General features: G+C 49.0%; 3 protein-coding genes across 3 annotated transcripts; all 3 read left to right on the top strand.

Moving 5' to 3' along the window:
- Nucleotides 1–989: 989 nt before the first annotated feature.
- On the top strand, nt 990–2,969 carry PFICI_09249 (uncharacterized protein; the record flags this gene model as incomplete). Its single annotated transcript, XM_007837830.1, has 5 exons — nt 990–1,021; nt 1,076–1,195; nt 1,263–1,479; nt 1,537–2,372; nt 2,444–2,969. 5 exons carry the CDS (start codon nt 990–992, stop codon nt 2,967–2,969), a joined length of 1,731 nt encoding a protein of 576 aa, XP_007836021.1.
- Nucleotides 2,970–6,965: 3,996 nt separating this feature from the next.
- Nucleotides 6,966–8,074, top strand: PFICI_09248 (uncharacterized protein; the record flags this gene model as incomplete). The annotated part of the gene is made up of 3 exons (XM_007837829.1): nt 6,966–7,332; nt 7,389–7,651; nt 7,715–8,074. The coding sequence occupies 3 exons, from the start codon at nt 6,966–6,968 to the stop codon at nt 8,072–8,074; spliced, it is 990 nt and encodes a 329-aa protein (XP_007836020.1).
- A 2,941-nt stretch (nt 8,075–11,015) lies between these two features.
- PFICI_09247 (uncharacterized protein) lies at nt 11,016–13,186 on the top strand (the record flags this gene model as incomplete). Its single annotated transcript, XM_007837828.1, has 2 exons — nt 11,016–11,197; nt 11,254–13,186. The coding sequence occupies 2 exons, from the start codon at nt 11,016–11,018 to the stop codon at nt 13,184–13,186; spliced, it is 2,115 nt and encodes a 704-aa protein (XP_007836019.1).
- Nucleotides 13,187–15,590: the final 2,404 nt, after the last annotated feature.

Below are 15,590 nucleotides of genomic sequence, written 5' to 3'. Positions count from 1 at the left end.
AATGGCAGCATGAGGATGCTCGCTCACTGTATTAGTATCATGTGTACAAGTATAACAGTCATGGCAGTTTCATGTGATCAGTTTCGGTAAGCCAGATAGAAATAGCGGGCAAGGAAAAAGGAATTGGAGGCGCGCACAACGATATAATGTGCAGTGAAGGGTATACTTCCGATCGTTGTACAGAGACGGAACCAATTGGTTGTCTGGAGGGAAGCACTAGGCCTAGAGCGATGATTGCTTTGGGTTTTTGTACTTACAAACAAGAATCGGTAGCCCATGGCATTACAGATCTCCAACATACTTCGGCCGCGCAAGTTCCAAAATTAACCAAAGCGGGTGCCGAGAATGGATTAAAATGACAATCAAGCTGAAAAAAAAAAAAAAAAAAAAAAAAAGCGGGGAGTCGTAGAGAATGTCTGATAACCGCAGGATATCGCCCCTATTCGTTGGGTTTCAATATTGATAGCCAATAATTGCTTGGAGCAATCACATACAGTGATTCCAAATATAACAGGCCGACAATATCCTTCAGTATGAGTGCAGACGACTCGAGACACGGAAATCTTGCTCAATGATCTACCGCACGTTCCGCGATTGCCAAGTGCTCGAATTGGCAATATTCATGTATGATATCCTGCAGTCAGCGACGTATTTGGTACGATCAACGCAGTACTTTCATGAGAGGGGCATTTGCTGGCTGCGGAGGTACTACAATTAGACTTAGCCTGGGGCCTTATCCGCCTGGGCAATCTGACTGGCCTGCGTATCCTCACCGGCATGCGTATTCGCTTCCGACTGCATTCGTGTCAATGGACCCCCTTTAGACTCAAACAAGTTCGTTTCTGGGATGGAGCAAAGACTATATAGATCCTATAAATCCTGAATATAATTCTTGTTCCAAAAACTACGAGAAAGTTTGCGACATTGAGCTGTGATGTCAACTGACCCACAACACCTCGAACTCTTTAGTCTACTGCTGAGCTTTCAAAATGGTCAACGAGTTTGACTACATTGTCATTGGGTAAGTCGATAGGCGAGGTCGAGTTTGTAATGGTTGCTGATCTTTATACTGTAGAGGTGGCACAAGCGGGTCCACCGTTTCCGCACGTCTGTCAGAGGATCCGACGGTCAAGATTCTGCTACTCGAGGCAGGCGCAGATAGTGCAGAAGTCGATAATGTGCACATGGCTGGTGCGTAAGTGAAATCATCTTTTTTTTTTTTTTTTTCTCTGAAGAAATAGTACCTATCTAACATGGCATAGGTGGGCTCTGAACCATGAAGGCGAGACAGATTGGGGGTTCATAACTCCACCGCAGCCAGGCCTCAATGGTCGCCAATGCCGTCTACCTCGGGGCAAATACCTGGGTGGCAGCAGCTGTGTCAATGCAACTGTTTGTGTACGTGGAGTCAAGCAAGACTACGATGACTGGGGGTTCCCAGAGTGGAGTGGCGATGAAATGTTTCGCGCCATGAAGAAGGTAATTATCGCAGCTCTTGAGATCAACCTGGTTCCCAACTGATCGCCTGATTCGCAGGCCGAAATGTTTCATTCTCAGGAATGGTTTCCCGAAGACAAGAACGCTCACGGATATGACGGGCTTGTCCATATTGAACCAGCGCCATGCGGGCCCCTTGGAGATCTTTTCTTGGACAGCTTCCAGTCCAAAGGCCTACCTTATATTCCAGACTTGTTCAGCACGGGCGAGACTGGCCACGGCTGCGGCCATGCCATGAGAACGACCTGGAAAGGCTCTCGGTCCACAGCTGCTGACTATGTCGCCAAGGACCGCCAGAGAGGCAATGTCGAAATACACTGTCATTCCACCGCTGACAAGATCATCTTTGAACGAGACTCTGATGAAGCTCCCCGAGCTCGAGGTGTTCAATACGTGGACAATCAAGGCAACAGACACGAAGCTTTTGCACGCAAGGAAGTTGTCTTGTCTTGCGGAAGTTATTGTTCCCCAGCTGTCTTGCTCCGCTCCGGCGTGGGCCCGAAAGCAGAACTGGACGCGCTCGGCATTACCTGTGAGATTGATCTGCCAGGCGTAGGCAAGAACCTTTCCGATCACCAGCTGATCTTCGTCTACTATGAAGTCAACGAGGACGGGCTCACTGAGGATGCCAAGATCCATCACGATCCCAACTCACTGGAAAAAGCCGTCAAGGAGTGGAAGGAGGATAAATCCGGGTGGCTTTCAGCATTTCCGTTTGGCACTGTTGCGTGGGCCCGCCTTGACGAGCGGCTATCGCGCGAGAATGCAGAGTGGCGAGGTTTTGACCGCAAGCCTGGCCGTGATCCCATGGGGCAAACGAAGAGTCAGCCCAATTTCGAGTATGCTCACACGATTGCCTACGGCGGGCCTCCCGAGTAAGTCGCGTCATTGCCATCTCTTTCGAAGAGTTCTCCGATTTCTCAAAAATACTGACACGAAGTACCAGGTGGACTGATTTTCCCAAGGAGGGCCAATTTGCCTTTGGAATGTGCTGCCTTCTCATGGGCATGCAATCTCGTGGAGAAGTAACACTCGAGAGCACCGATCCTCTCGAGAACCCCATTGTCGACCATAGGTACTTCTCTGATAGGCGCGATCTGTTGATGATGTCAGAGGGCGTCCGCTTTGCCAACGAGCTCATCACCACGGGCACGGGCACAAAGGACAAGATCAAGGGCTCCTGGCCGCCTGAAAAAACCCACCACACGTTCAAAACCAATGAAGATTGGCAACCATATGTGGAAAAGCACGCGTCAACGTCATATCATCCGGTGGGCACGTGTAAGCTGGGTCAGCGTGATGATCCGATGGCGGTTGTCGATCAAGGCCTGAGAGTCTATGGAGCCAAGGGTCTCCGTGTTGTTGATTGCAGTATCATGCCCGTGGCACACAGCGGTAATACCCAGATGCCAGCGTATGGGATAGGAGAAATTGCAGCCGAATTGATACTGCAGGACATGGGAAAACAGTGAATCATTACGAGCTCGAGTATTGTAGTCTGTACATCTTGAGAATGTTCCCCATAGTCGTTATGCTGACTGAAGGTGCAATGTGCACTTGTAGAACTTGATGCACCGAACAATATCATCCCCCTTGACCTTATGGGTAGTATCAAATTGTAATATTCAAAAATAACAAAAACAATGAAAGTTCAGAATCGCAAAAGCTCATCGATACCAGAAGTCACAGGATAAACCCAGTGCACTAAGGGGTTCGAAGTCGAAACCTCTATCCTATCTCGAGGTTTACGAATTTTGCACCTATACCATTCTACCAAGTGGCCACTGTCCGGGGTGGAATTACGCCATCACCGCAGGCGGTAGTCTGAGAGAGGATTTTGGGCTCTCATGGTTTAGGTACGGTTAAGAAACAAGGAGGTCATCAAGATTGGTAAGGCCTCCCGCCGTTTGCGTTACCTAGCCACCATTGCCATGGTCGGATTTGGAGGGTTGTCCCCCGTTCGAGAAATGATCAATCCTTCAGATGACAGTTTGGAATCTTCTTCGGTGGGGGAAAGAGACTTTGGTCTCTGCCCATTCGAAGTTAATGGTGCTGGTCGGTTGGGTCGCTCCAATACCCTGATTAATTTGATCGCGAAATTGCGCAACAGATCAACGTCTGGAACTGAAAGATCCCTCGCCCCAGACATCAATTAGCACCTTCAAGTAGCAGAGCTTTTCCTGCCAGTAGACCACATATTCAGAGCATTTGCCACAATGAAACAAACGTAAACACCTACCATTTATTTGCTGGGTCGACAGCACCGTATCCATCGCGAGTGGGCTTGTGACCATCACTTTCGATTAACGACCATAGTTCAGCAAGGATTGCAGGTACGTAGCTGTTTGAATAAACCTTGACAGACATGGCATAAACGTCAACAAACGCTTGTCAAGATCCATAGCTGAAAGGATAAAGGATTTCTGCTTTGCCCCGTGATCTGGCTTCCGGAAGCCTGCCGCCGCACGGTGATTCCGAGGCTAAGTGTGAGCCTGACGTCGACTGATATTGATCGTGACTGTCGAGGCCAGAAACATGTTTCCAAGTACAGGGTTTGGAAACTTGTAAAGCCTCTCTTGGATTATCGTTTCTATCCCGATAGAGAGCTCATATTCTGAATATCCTTGAGCCGTTGATTTATCGCGATTCCACTATCGACTTGATCGTTGGGCGGACTCGAGGAAGGTTCGTACCCAAGACCCTCTTGCCCAAGCTATGTCATGTTTCCCATGACATTACTTCTTGATTTCCAATCCGACGTGGAAAGTATAATGAAAATGCTCCCCGTAAAGCACGTTCCCATTGTTGAAGAAATACAAGACTAAGTCGTCGATGTGGTAGCGGTCTCGGTTCGGTGGCGTAGAAAATTGGATAATGTTTTCTCTCTCCAACATATTTTTGGTTTTGAATGAACCTTGACTCCGAGTTGAAAACCATCGATCCCGTCCATTATCTCATAGCAGCTGTGACTGCTTGTCCTTTCAAACTTGTGCATTGTGTTGCCGGCACACTCTTGCCTGGAAATGTCGTCTTGTCGGTATCGTACTCGATTCTCCCATGGGGTGTACTTATGAGTACCTAATCAAGGCTCGTATTTTTTTATATGAAGAATAATGTCTTGGAATGACTGCATTACATCTCGAAATATGAAGTCGAACATCGTTCCAATTAAGTATAACAATGGTCCGAGTTATCTACGAGCCGAGCTGGTTATCTCCGCTCCGAACCGCCTACGCGCCGTCTCTTAACTACGCGCGGGAGAGCCACTTGAACAAGCGCTTGGCGTGCGGGGAATGCCGGTCAAAGACTCCAGATCCCCAGAATGAATGAACTTTTGCTCCATCTCAACGAGAAACAGGAATCTCGGCCGGAAACGTTCTCATGCAGCCACGCACCCCAGTACCGGGTTCGTCATCTACCGCGACTCTAATGCGCTCTTAATGAACTCGAAACAGAAATACTGCAAGGGCATGCAATAAACAGACCAATTATAACTTCTGAATTTGCAATGCGTACGTATGCATACCCAGCGAAGCGATTAAAGTATTTTGACCTGACATATTGGGATGGACCCCATAATCATCACAAACCACCAATCACTCATCCTGGTGCCAGATTCCTGGGAGGTACTTTCTGAATGTTTAATGTTGAAGCTACTCGGTCCAGAGTAGTGTACAGATTCCAATATTCTTCAAGATTTGGTAAAGTTGTTACTGACCTGGGGAGTGTAGAAGCATGGCGAGAGATGAACAACTCGCCGTGTGTACCTCGGTTCGTCATCTCATATTGTAGCCCAGAACCCACATACATCATGAGACTTCCTTTCACATGCAGGAAGAGGTTCACGTATGACAACAATTGTTCTTTTGGAGGGATGCTTGTCACGGTGTGGGTCCACTTTTTGTCTTCTGTTTCCAGATATCGTCAAGCTACTGGCAAATCAGCCGTATGGGGAGAGATGCCTCACAATTGCTTTCTTAGATTTCTCGCCATGAATGGGCTTCTAGCTCAATAGAAGGCAAATGAATTGTATTGAAATGCTTGATTTCCCATGCAAAAGAAATTGAGACTAAGATCTCGACTGATAGCTTGCCTAAAGAATAACGACATACGAGGAGCTGTCCATGTGGCTCGTCTTTCAAGTCAGTATCGTGAAATCACCCGCCGGCACATTTTAAGCATTCGAGGACAGTGTTTAGCGAGAGCGGATTACGACACCATGGTATCGTTACATGGACAAGTGATGACTTTGACAGCCCCAAGACATGGGTATAGACGAAAACTATGTGCCCCATCGGTAATCAAGGACCCGCGGTTCGTCCAAAGCTGAGATCACAACCTTGCAGTATGCACACAACTCCGTCAGAACCTGCCATCACGACTCCCACTTCAATTCCCTTCGCAAATGTCTTTACTCATGATCCACCAAATTAGCCTCCACTTCCGCATTCGCCTGCCCATTCAAGCCACCTCCCGCACTTCAGATTTCCAAAGCCCGTTCATATCTGGATCACGGGCCGGTCACTTGAGCTCTTGCTTCTCGAATCCTCGTCTCAATCACATAACTCAGCGGCTGTGTAGGCATCGCCATCCAAGCGAGCGAACCCCCGGGCCAAACTGCACGGTCCCGAACCTGATGATTGCGTCGTCTTGAAAGAACCTAGCCACATTGAGTTTCCATTGGTACGCTCCTCACGTAATATCTTGCTCGGATCTGCAGGGAGACTTTATGTGCGCACTGGTTACCAATTCGGTGGCAGCTTGTCGAACCTTTGAGCTTGAGATGGCGAGCTTCGTGAACCATGTACTGCATAGATCAAACTGCCTAGTCCTCTTTTCCTTCTCTGTCTTTTCTTGGTGTCTTCATAAAAGTTCTTCATGGACCTGAGCCCTCTCACCTGAGTTCCCGCATTGAAAGGAAAAAGACCAGGACAAAAGTGAGAAATGCAGACCGTGACTGTCAGTTGCCATCGCGTATGATGCCAAGGGCGGGCCCAATCACGGCAAGGGATGCACGATGCACCATCCTGGTCTCTTGTTGGACTTATATAGTCCTCATATGGAAGATCGATGTTAATGTAACAGTGTGGATGTATCCGCATCAAGGCCTTTACACCAATTGTACCCAAGGTATTACGCATGTTGCAACCAACTACTCTTCGTCTAAATAGACTTCAAGGGCTCGAGAGTATACCAGTATGAACCGAGACAACCGACACGTAATATAGCGACTGAAATTCTAAGGAAAACCTTTCCTTGATGACGAGTCACGCAGATGGGGACCGGAGGTCACCTCAGTTTAAGCTTGTATTCAATAACCTTCCGAGATTCCTAAATTGGCGACGTCAACATGATTGTCGACACATATATGAAGGTGATGGTGGCCGCGATGTTGAACGGACACTTGAAAGAATAATTCGTTAACAAATACATCCCTTTCTGCTCTACAATACTCCCAATCCCTCAAAATGCGCTTCCAGGTTCTGCTGCTCGCTCTTGCTTCAGGTGTGGCTTTGGCTCACACCGGCCATGACCTCGAGGAGGAGCTCGCCAAGCGACAGGAATTTCTTCTCACCACTCGTGGAAACATTGCTCACTGTGCCTCAAAGGTCAAGGCCCGTGGTATCGAGGACCGCGCCATCGCTCGCCGTGCGGCGACTGTGCAGGCGCTTCAGCAGAAGCGCGGCATTGTCTCCCGCCGCGATCTCGGCACCGTGCTGGCCACTGACCACAATGCCACGGACACGGGGTATGATCTCACTACTCCCACTACTACTTTGTTCGCATCGAACTCGTCTTGCGTCCTGACTCCCGAGGGCGAGAGCGGACCGTACTGTGCGTTGAACAATCCACGAGTCCCCGCATACTATTGACTAATGATTTTCCCTAAGATGTTGCTGGCGAATACGTCCGCTCGGATCTGACCGAGGATGAGCCCGGTATTCCTGTGCACTACGACTTCCAGTTCTTGGACTACACTACCTGTGAGCCCATCGAGGGTGCCTACTACGAAATCTTCAACGCCAACAGCACGGGCGTCTACTCTGGCACCAGCAACGGCGGCAATGGCCAGTCTCAGATCGGCTTGACCTGGCTGAGAGGTGTCCAGCCCACTGACGCAGATGGTGTTGCTCAGTTCGATACCATATTCCCTGTAAGTAATCGAAAAGAATTTATCCAAAAGTGCTGAAGCTGATTTCTGTCTTTCCCCCAAAAGGGCCACTACGCCGGCCGTGCCACTCACGTCCACACCATCCTCCACCTGGACGCCGAACCGCGCGAGAACGGTACCTTTTACGACCTCACCGCCCAGCACGTCGGCCAAGTCTTCTGGGACCAGTCTGTCCGCGACCTGGTGGAGCAAATCTCCCCTTACAGCAGCAACACCAACCCCGTCACCTCCAACGCCGAGGACCGCGTCTTTGCCGTCGAGGTCGGCAACGACAATGACCCCGTCTTCAACTATGTCCAGCTTGGCGACAGCATCGAGGATGGCTTCTTGGCCTGGTTGACGATTGGTATTGATCTGTCGCGTACTCCCACCACGATCCACCCTGCTGCCATCCTTCGTGCTTAAGGCGGAAGTGGATATGGTAGTAAGCTAGAGGAGCTTCCGAATCTTATTGGGGAATACTATGAATGAGTATGAAAAAGGCGAGAAACGGGGCTTTATGGTAGCTACAATTTGTTCTTGATTGGGCACTAAAGCCATATTTTTACCTTCTGTACGCTGTTCAGCGACCGACTACTTTAAAGTACTTTGACTGTGTATACTGTATATTCTCCTACACCAAGAGGAGAGCACACCACACACAAAATCACAATCGAGTCTGATCTGGGCGATCAGTTGAAGGGATGTCTCGTTCACATTGACTACTGTCGGCCACGTCGTTGCACTGTCGCACAAGAGTCTTCATTCAAATCTGTTATCGTGCCAATCCCTAGTCGCAGTATTCTTAGTGATCGCATTTTCCATAATTGTAAACACCTACACAAGACTTTAGTCGGCAACAAGCTTACATTTCTGCTCACCCTTTGGATAATAGAAAGCTACATGTAAGTCTTGGAAATCACCGTCTGACTTCGTTTTAGCCCCTGTTTTTCGAATTTGTTTACTTGCGCCAGTGGTATCAGACGAATCAGCATTGGTTGAGGAATACCAACGGAAGAAAGGTCTGTCTTTCGCTGGACAGAAAACGTTGTCGGATCGGTACCCACGCCATAACTATGAAAGACTACTTCAAAAAGTGTCCAAAAAAATCATCATCGATATTAGTCATTTTGGAACGAAGAATAGAGGGGGCCTTTTCATTATATACATTGTTCTGCCACTAGCTTTCCAATGACGGACCACTCAAATTTAATGGGGACAGTCTCGAGCTCTAACACGCGTGTGCTCCTCGGTCCCCGTGGCCGGCCGCCTCTAGTCATGTTGAAATTGCAGTGAAATCCAGATTAGGCAAAGGATTTGGCGGGGTAAATGAACTTAGTGGTGTCGAGATGGATGCTATATAAGTCCTCCCCACGGGAAGAGTGATTTATCTATGAAAAGTCAGCTTTAAGCTAGGAGGGACCACGACCTGGCCACTGGCCAAGCATAGCCGCTCTGGGCTTCAATACGCAGAAAATGGTCAAGGCAATTGGTCCATTGTGCTTGATGCTAAAATTGCAGTGCAGTTTACTTTCGGGTCCTTCAAATAGCGTTGAAATCGCTATGTGCGATATGTATATTTGGAAAGCTGCAGGAGATGTGCGATGGAAATGAAGTACTTACATACCTGGGTACCTAACTAGGTATAGATGTATGTTAATGACGTGATGATAAGCCATCAATGATGCGAATAATACAAAGAGAATCCTGTGGCCGTTAGATCCTATAAGTCGCAATTGCATTGTCATAGTTGCGGTTCGACTTTACCCCCCAAATTCATGGTGATCCTACTAGATCGGAGCGTTTGGCAAAGACATCTGAACACTTAGACTATTTCGTAGCGAACGAGTGTTGAGCATGGGGAGAATGCAGGAAGACTGTTGATTGAGCGGGGGGAACGAAAAAAGAAAAAAGTCAGGCTGATTGCCGTGAATTCGCTTATGCAAGGATTGGATCTCTCCCGGAAAATAGGTCGCGACCCAGCACATCTTGAAAGAAGGCATCTTTCATTTTACGCCAAGAAGGCTTAATCGGTGGAGTTTAGCAGAGCCGAGGACATAGTGTGGGTGTAACCAGGTCCTACTGAACCATCGGAGGAGACTCGAATCTCTATTGCGACACTCACTCCCCACGACTCCGGTGCCTGCAACACGGACCAATGCTTGGCGAACTGCCAACAAGACTTCTTCTGATGAACCATCTCATTCGCTTCCCGTCCAGGACCGTCCTCGAGGACTTGGTCAATTGGATCATGGTACTCGTCCAAAATGATGTTATCGGACCAAAAGAACTGTGATGACCGTCCATGAGCGTTTTTACAGATCCGCTTAGCGCACAGCCAGCCCCCGAGCAAGCACAGCCCCCATTTTCAAGTTTGCGGCACAGGGTGGATGCAGGCCGATGGTTCAGAGTGCCAGACTATTGCGGCGCAGCCCCCTCCGTCTGCACTATGATGCTGACAATGATGGGCATTGGCTTGTTACTTACGAGAGAACTGTTTGTGATGAAGCTATTCACCTCAGAAAAGGCGCAATATTCATGCAATCACCGTCCGCGCAGAGGAATATACGTGTCAAGTAGCGAGGAGCACGGTAGGTATGCACAATGTTTATATTATAGGTAGAGCCTATAGTAGTACCAAGGGCCAACAGCCGAAAACTAATGAGGTGGGTTGTAAAGTCCATAGATTTAGTGGGTAAGTGTACTCCATAGCCCTGGAATATACTGGTGATGCGAATCGGTGGTCCTCGGTTTGCGCCGATATCGTTGGAATAACTTTATGATTCAGAGCAAATGGCAAACACAATCCAAGAAGCCATTGTACTCACCTTACTGCCTTGTTGATCAGGCCTCCTATTCACCATCGGTAGAAACTATGTACACAGGTAGCTCTGTAGGTCAGCAAAACGGCCGCCGCACTAAGGTAAATAATATCTGCCAGCTATCGTGCTTGCGGCCATGTGTGGCTAGTCTGGGCCGTCGCAAAAGCGACCCGATGGATCTGAATCCTTGGAAAGACCATGAAAAAGCTCCCTCCATTGTCACTGTCCGCCCACCTGCATTTGCAGTGCCACTCACCAACTACTAACGACCTTGACCTACCCCCTCCATAGGCAAGCTACTTACTACCTTCAGTGAGCAAGCAGCAGCAACCCGCGATTCTTTAATAAGCTTAGCCCAGCCTTGTCCGCTCGTTGGATCTCAGCTTTTTCTCTTGGAAACTCGGACACTCTCGCTCTCTTCGCTGGGAGACATTTATCATTGTTTCTGCTGCAGTGTCTTTTGACTGTCGATTGTCTGTCCCCTTTCTTCTTTTTGTGCACTTTGACTTTCCGGTGTCGCAGTGCGCTCTCGCAAACTCTCCAGTATGATGAACCACGACCAGCCGTCGCCGGCCACTAGCAATGCGACGAACCGCACAAACCGCGGCGGGCGTCCTAGGGAATGGACCCCGCCGCGCGCCCGCCGACTCACGCGACTATACTGCTACACCTCGCTCAAGGTCGACGAGATCCTCAAGGTCCTCGGAGATGAGGTCTGGTCGCCTGGGTATGTCTCTTTTACAGTCCCTGCTGAGAAATGTTCTGACAGTCAGTCATTTGCAGAAAGGAAGCTGCTAATAAGCACCTGAACCACCTGCTCGGCAAAGACCCGCGATGGATGCGACCGAGAGACCTGGGCGAGGCGAGGCAGCGCATTGCTGGGCTCAAGAACAGTGACCGCGCGAGATCATCGTCGCAGTCGAGCTCAAACACACAAAATCCCCTCTCACCAATGTCTGGAATATATGACCCCTCTGTCCACCCATACCAGAGGACCGACACCATGGACAGCAAATCCTTTGGCCGATCGTCCGGCTCGTCGCTAGAAAAGACTGACACCTTCATGTTTGGACAGCCTGGCCTGCAGCAAAGGACAGCCACAACAACGTTCAGCATTCCACCTTCGGCACGCCAAAATACCGGGACGCGAAATCTTCAGACCATGCAGAATCCATCCTACGCATCCTTTTTTCGCTCAATCCCAGGATTAGGTCGGCAGGGCACCTCCATGACCACCTCAACCAATTTCAGTATAGGAAGCACCAAGGCAGCTTGGAATAACATGAAAGAAAAGCTCAACGGCATCGAGGGTCTCCAAAAGTCGGATGTGAAAGACGTCTTCCGGTTACTTAAGCGCTACACCATTTCCAATGAAGACGGTACTGATCATTCGCGGTCTTCTCCACGCTCCGCCATGGGGGCCTTTAACCCTCCGACAATGGCCAACTTTCGGGGCCAGACTGAAGGTGTGACTTCTGTCGCAGACTACAGCTTGCCTGGTGATTTTGCTGGAACTAGTGAATCCATTTATGACAGTACAACTTGCATGGATCAGTTCGGTAACACCACTTACCACCTTGTCGCGGCACGAGAGAATATGATGACCCATCTCTTTCACTTGCTGTCACAAGAAAACAGCCCACCTAGCCCGCTTCTCAATGCGACAAACTCTGGAGGTCAGACTTTCCTCCACGTCTTGCATCCAAACTGGTTCGAGGAGGACTCACGACTAGTGATCTTAATCGAAACACTGAGATCGCTGCAATTCGATTTTTCCACCACAGATGTCTACGGTCGAACCTTCTTTCACATTCTCCGTTCGAACCTCAAGTCCAACTCGGGACTCATGAGAGAGATCACTAGTCTCTTTGGGAACAACATGAACTTGCTCAACCGACGTGACGCATTTGGAGTGAAGCCAATGATCTTGCGTGCCTCAACAATACCCGTCAACAGGGCAGAGGCGCGACCGAGCCACTTGACTATTCCGGGCACTACCGATAGCACTCAGCAAAAGATCAAGGAGCACACGAAATTTCTGAAGATTATCACCGATGTGAACGCGACAGATGATGGCTACACTAGAGAAGATCCGCAAGGGCGAAATGCTCTGCACTGTCTCGCCGAGGTCATTCTGGACATTGCGTCAATTGACGGGCAAGGAAACAACACAAAACCCCGCAAGAGAAAAATGGACGATCAAAACGAGCCCGTCCTCCAAACTTGCCCACTCAGTCATCGGATACAGTACCTCGACACCGTGCTGCAAGCCCATGTCGACGTCAATCACTACAATGCAAGTGGAGATACGGTGCTCATGTCATTTGTTTCCCATATTACCGACGGTCAGGACGACAAGGCCCTCGAGGAATTGATTGAGCGACTACTCAATGCCGGTGCCAACATAGAAGCTCGCAACCGCAACGGCGAGACGGTTCTTCAGGTCGCAGCAAGGCTCGGCCAGAAATTCGCCGTCAAGGTACTTTTAAAGCAAGGAGCCAACGTTCACGTCAGGAATAGCGACGGCAGAAGTGTGCTCCAAACCATTGATGACTACACCAGATTCTCGGGAGACGACGACGAAGCCCTCGCACGACTTGAAGCAACCAGAGGCGTGCTGAGTGGCCGATTCAGCAACTACAAGGCCGTACAAGAACCCAGTCTACTGGATCAATGGAGCTTCCGGCCACCACAGTTGCCAAATAGATTTGGGTGAACTACTGGCAGCCGTTTATGAATTTTGTACTTCTCTTCAACTTTTCACCATCCTACTTCTTCTTGTATATAGTCGGCCTCGCAGGCTTTTGGACTTTGAATTATTTTCTTCTCTTCTTCTTTTCACGATTTCGGATACCCATTATATACAAGAGGCGTTGGGCGGCATTACAAAAACGGGCGGGTTGAGACATGATGACTTATGTAGGTCAACGGCGTTTCAGGCTTTTCTGGTTAGGCGGGTTACTTGGCTACCTAGACACATGAATTTCATGATTATATGAATATGATATCCATTCCTCAAATTTATCAACATTATCAGTTTCGTCACAAATGGAATCTGTGCGTCGGGTTTCATGGTGTCGAAGGTGCGATGCCAAAGATCAAATCACATTCCAAGTAGATCCAACGAAAATCAATTGATCCCGCCAAGCTCTTCGTACATCTTGAGCATTATACATCCAAAATATTTACATAGTCAGGACAAGAATTTGAAAACGAATGAGCTTTAGTGAAGCTTGGTATGATTTTTAAGGTAGGTAGTCGTGGACTCTAGGGTTATTGGGTCAATGGGGTTGTGTAGGGGGTTCTTGGTACCTGCCTGACATTAACTAAGTGTATTGCTGGGAAGAGCAACACTGGGGGGCAGCCGGACCCAAAGTGCTCAGTTCCCTTCTGGTATCATCACTTCACAAGTACATCGAGTCGTCGGCTTCTTGATTCACTCCTTTTTTTTCTTGGGCATATTGATGCAGCAGCAAAGTACAATAATGAGGCGGGCTGGATCCGACCACTCCTCATTCGCTGTCTCCCTTATGAGGTGCTCTCTCTCCCACCTACCAAATACAGAGCTACCCACTAGTGGAGGCTGAGTCGCCGTCAAGCCACCGAACGAATTTCCCGCTGCTCCTGCTCATTGACACGAACCGACTGTAAGCTTTTGTTTCTGTTGTTCTTATTCGGATATTGATGTTAGAATGAATTAGATATTCCGCGCCTGACCAACCCCTCGTTGCTACCCCTCAGGTCCAGACCACGAGTCAACCTCCGCGGGCTTCGCTTATGGGCATCACCAAAAAGAGACAGACGACTACGGCCGTATATCTGTTTACACTGCCCCCAGCACCTCCATTATACACTTTCATGACTAGGTGCAGTTGCTATCCCCGGTCAAAATCCATGACACGGTCTAGGCCCTCCTATGCTAGAACATAGCTGAGTCTTTACCTAATGTTGCTGTCTGTCGCATCACTGCTGGGTGCATTTGCCTACACGACGTCATTTTTTTTCGGTGTGCTATTTACATCGATAGCTACCTTTGTACTTGCCCAAGTACGAAGAGATGCGCGTGTACTGTATGCCCGTCATCTAAAACAGCTGCCGAAGCATGCTTAGACGAAATGCTTAGAGGAATAACAGTGGCGAGGTTTCATGGTTCATCTCGGAGCAAGCTACCCAAGTGTAGAAATCGTCCTGTCACGGGGTGATTTCTTCAACGTCGGAAAGCAGATCTACACCTGAATATGGTAAAAAGAAAGCATAACAAAGGGGGCGTTTCAATTGGTGTTATTGCGACGAATATGAGCCTCCAGCGCATCTACCTAGTTTACGTTTGTTTGCAAGGCTGCCGAATGCTGCTTTCTCAACCCGTCTCACCGCGAATAACGGGGCAAGCCGGCTCAGATTCCGGGAAAACCTCTTTTGATGCCTGATTTAACGTGGGGGGATCAACATAAGCGGAAGGCAATCAGTTTCTCGTGACCCCGAAAGACCCCTGGAATCGTCGCCAAGTGACGATTTCCTGTCATGAACTTTTGGAAATGCAATCAGCTCTTGGGAACTTTTGCGAAAAGAGAGCGATGCCTGATAACAACCGTTGCACTTTTCAGGTGGACCACAGTACCCTATATGCAGCTCCGCAGATAACCCTCTTTAGTGGCTCGGAGTTATGCCAACCAGGAGACACCTGACATGGCTTGGCCCTTTGCCTAGTCTCAGGTGAGAAAGGGACAGCATCAGGTCAGTCAAGCGTGCCGGCATCTAGAACATCTATTGACATCATCCAGCAAATGCTTATAGTATGAAGAGGTATACCTGGCAAACGGTCTGCGCATTCCATTCTACCGGTCCACCGTCATGGCGAATCAGCTCGGGATTAGATGTTGTTTCCTGGCTGTCAGACTGTAGGAACGGACATAGTGGACTTTGGTGGATCCCCCCGATCAGGACTATTTCACCCAATCAGGCCTTTCAACAAGCCGTGCCGTCGTGACCAGACTGCCGCCGACAAATACGCCAGTCCCGCCAGTCGCAGCTTGACTTTGGTTGATAGGTAATGTAGTAGTTCTGTTTATAAAGAAGGCTTGACCTTGCGCAGATGCCCGATCTGCAATGCATCTCTTCCG

The sequence above is a fragment of the Pestalotiopsis fici genome, assembly GCF_000516985.1.
Source record: "Pestalotiopsis fici W106-1 unplaced genomic scaffold PFICI_Scf_6, whole genome shotgun sequence".
NCBI lineage: Eukaryota > Fungi > Ascomycota > Sordariomycetes > Amphisphaeriales > Sporocadaceae > Pestalotiopsis > Pestalotiopsis fici.
Note: the sequence above shows the minus strand (reverse complement) of the source record. Positions and strands in the feature narration are given on the sequence as shown.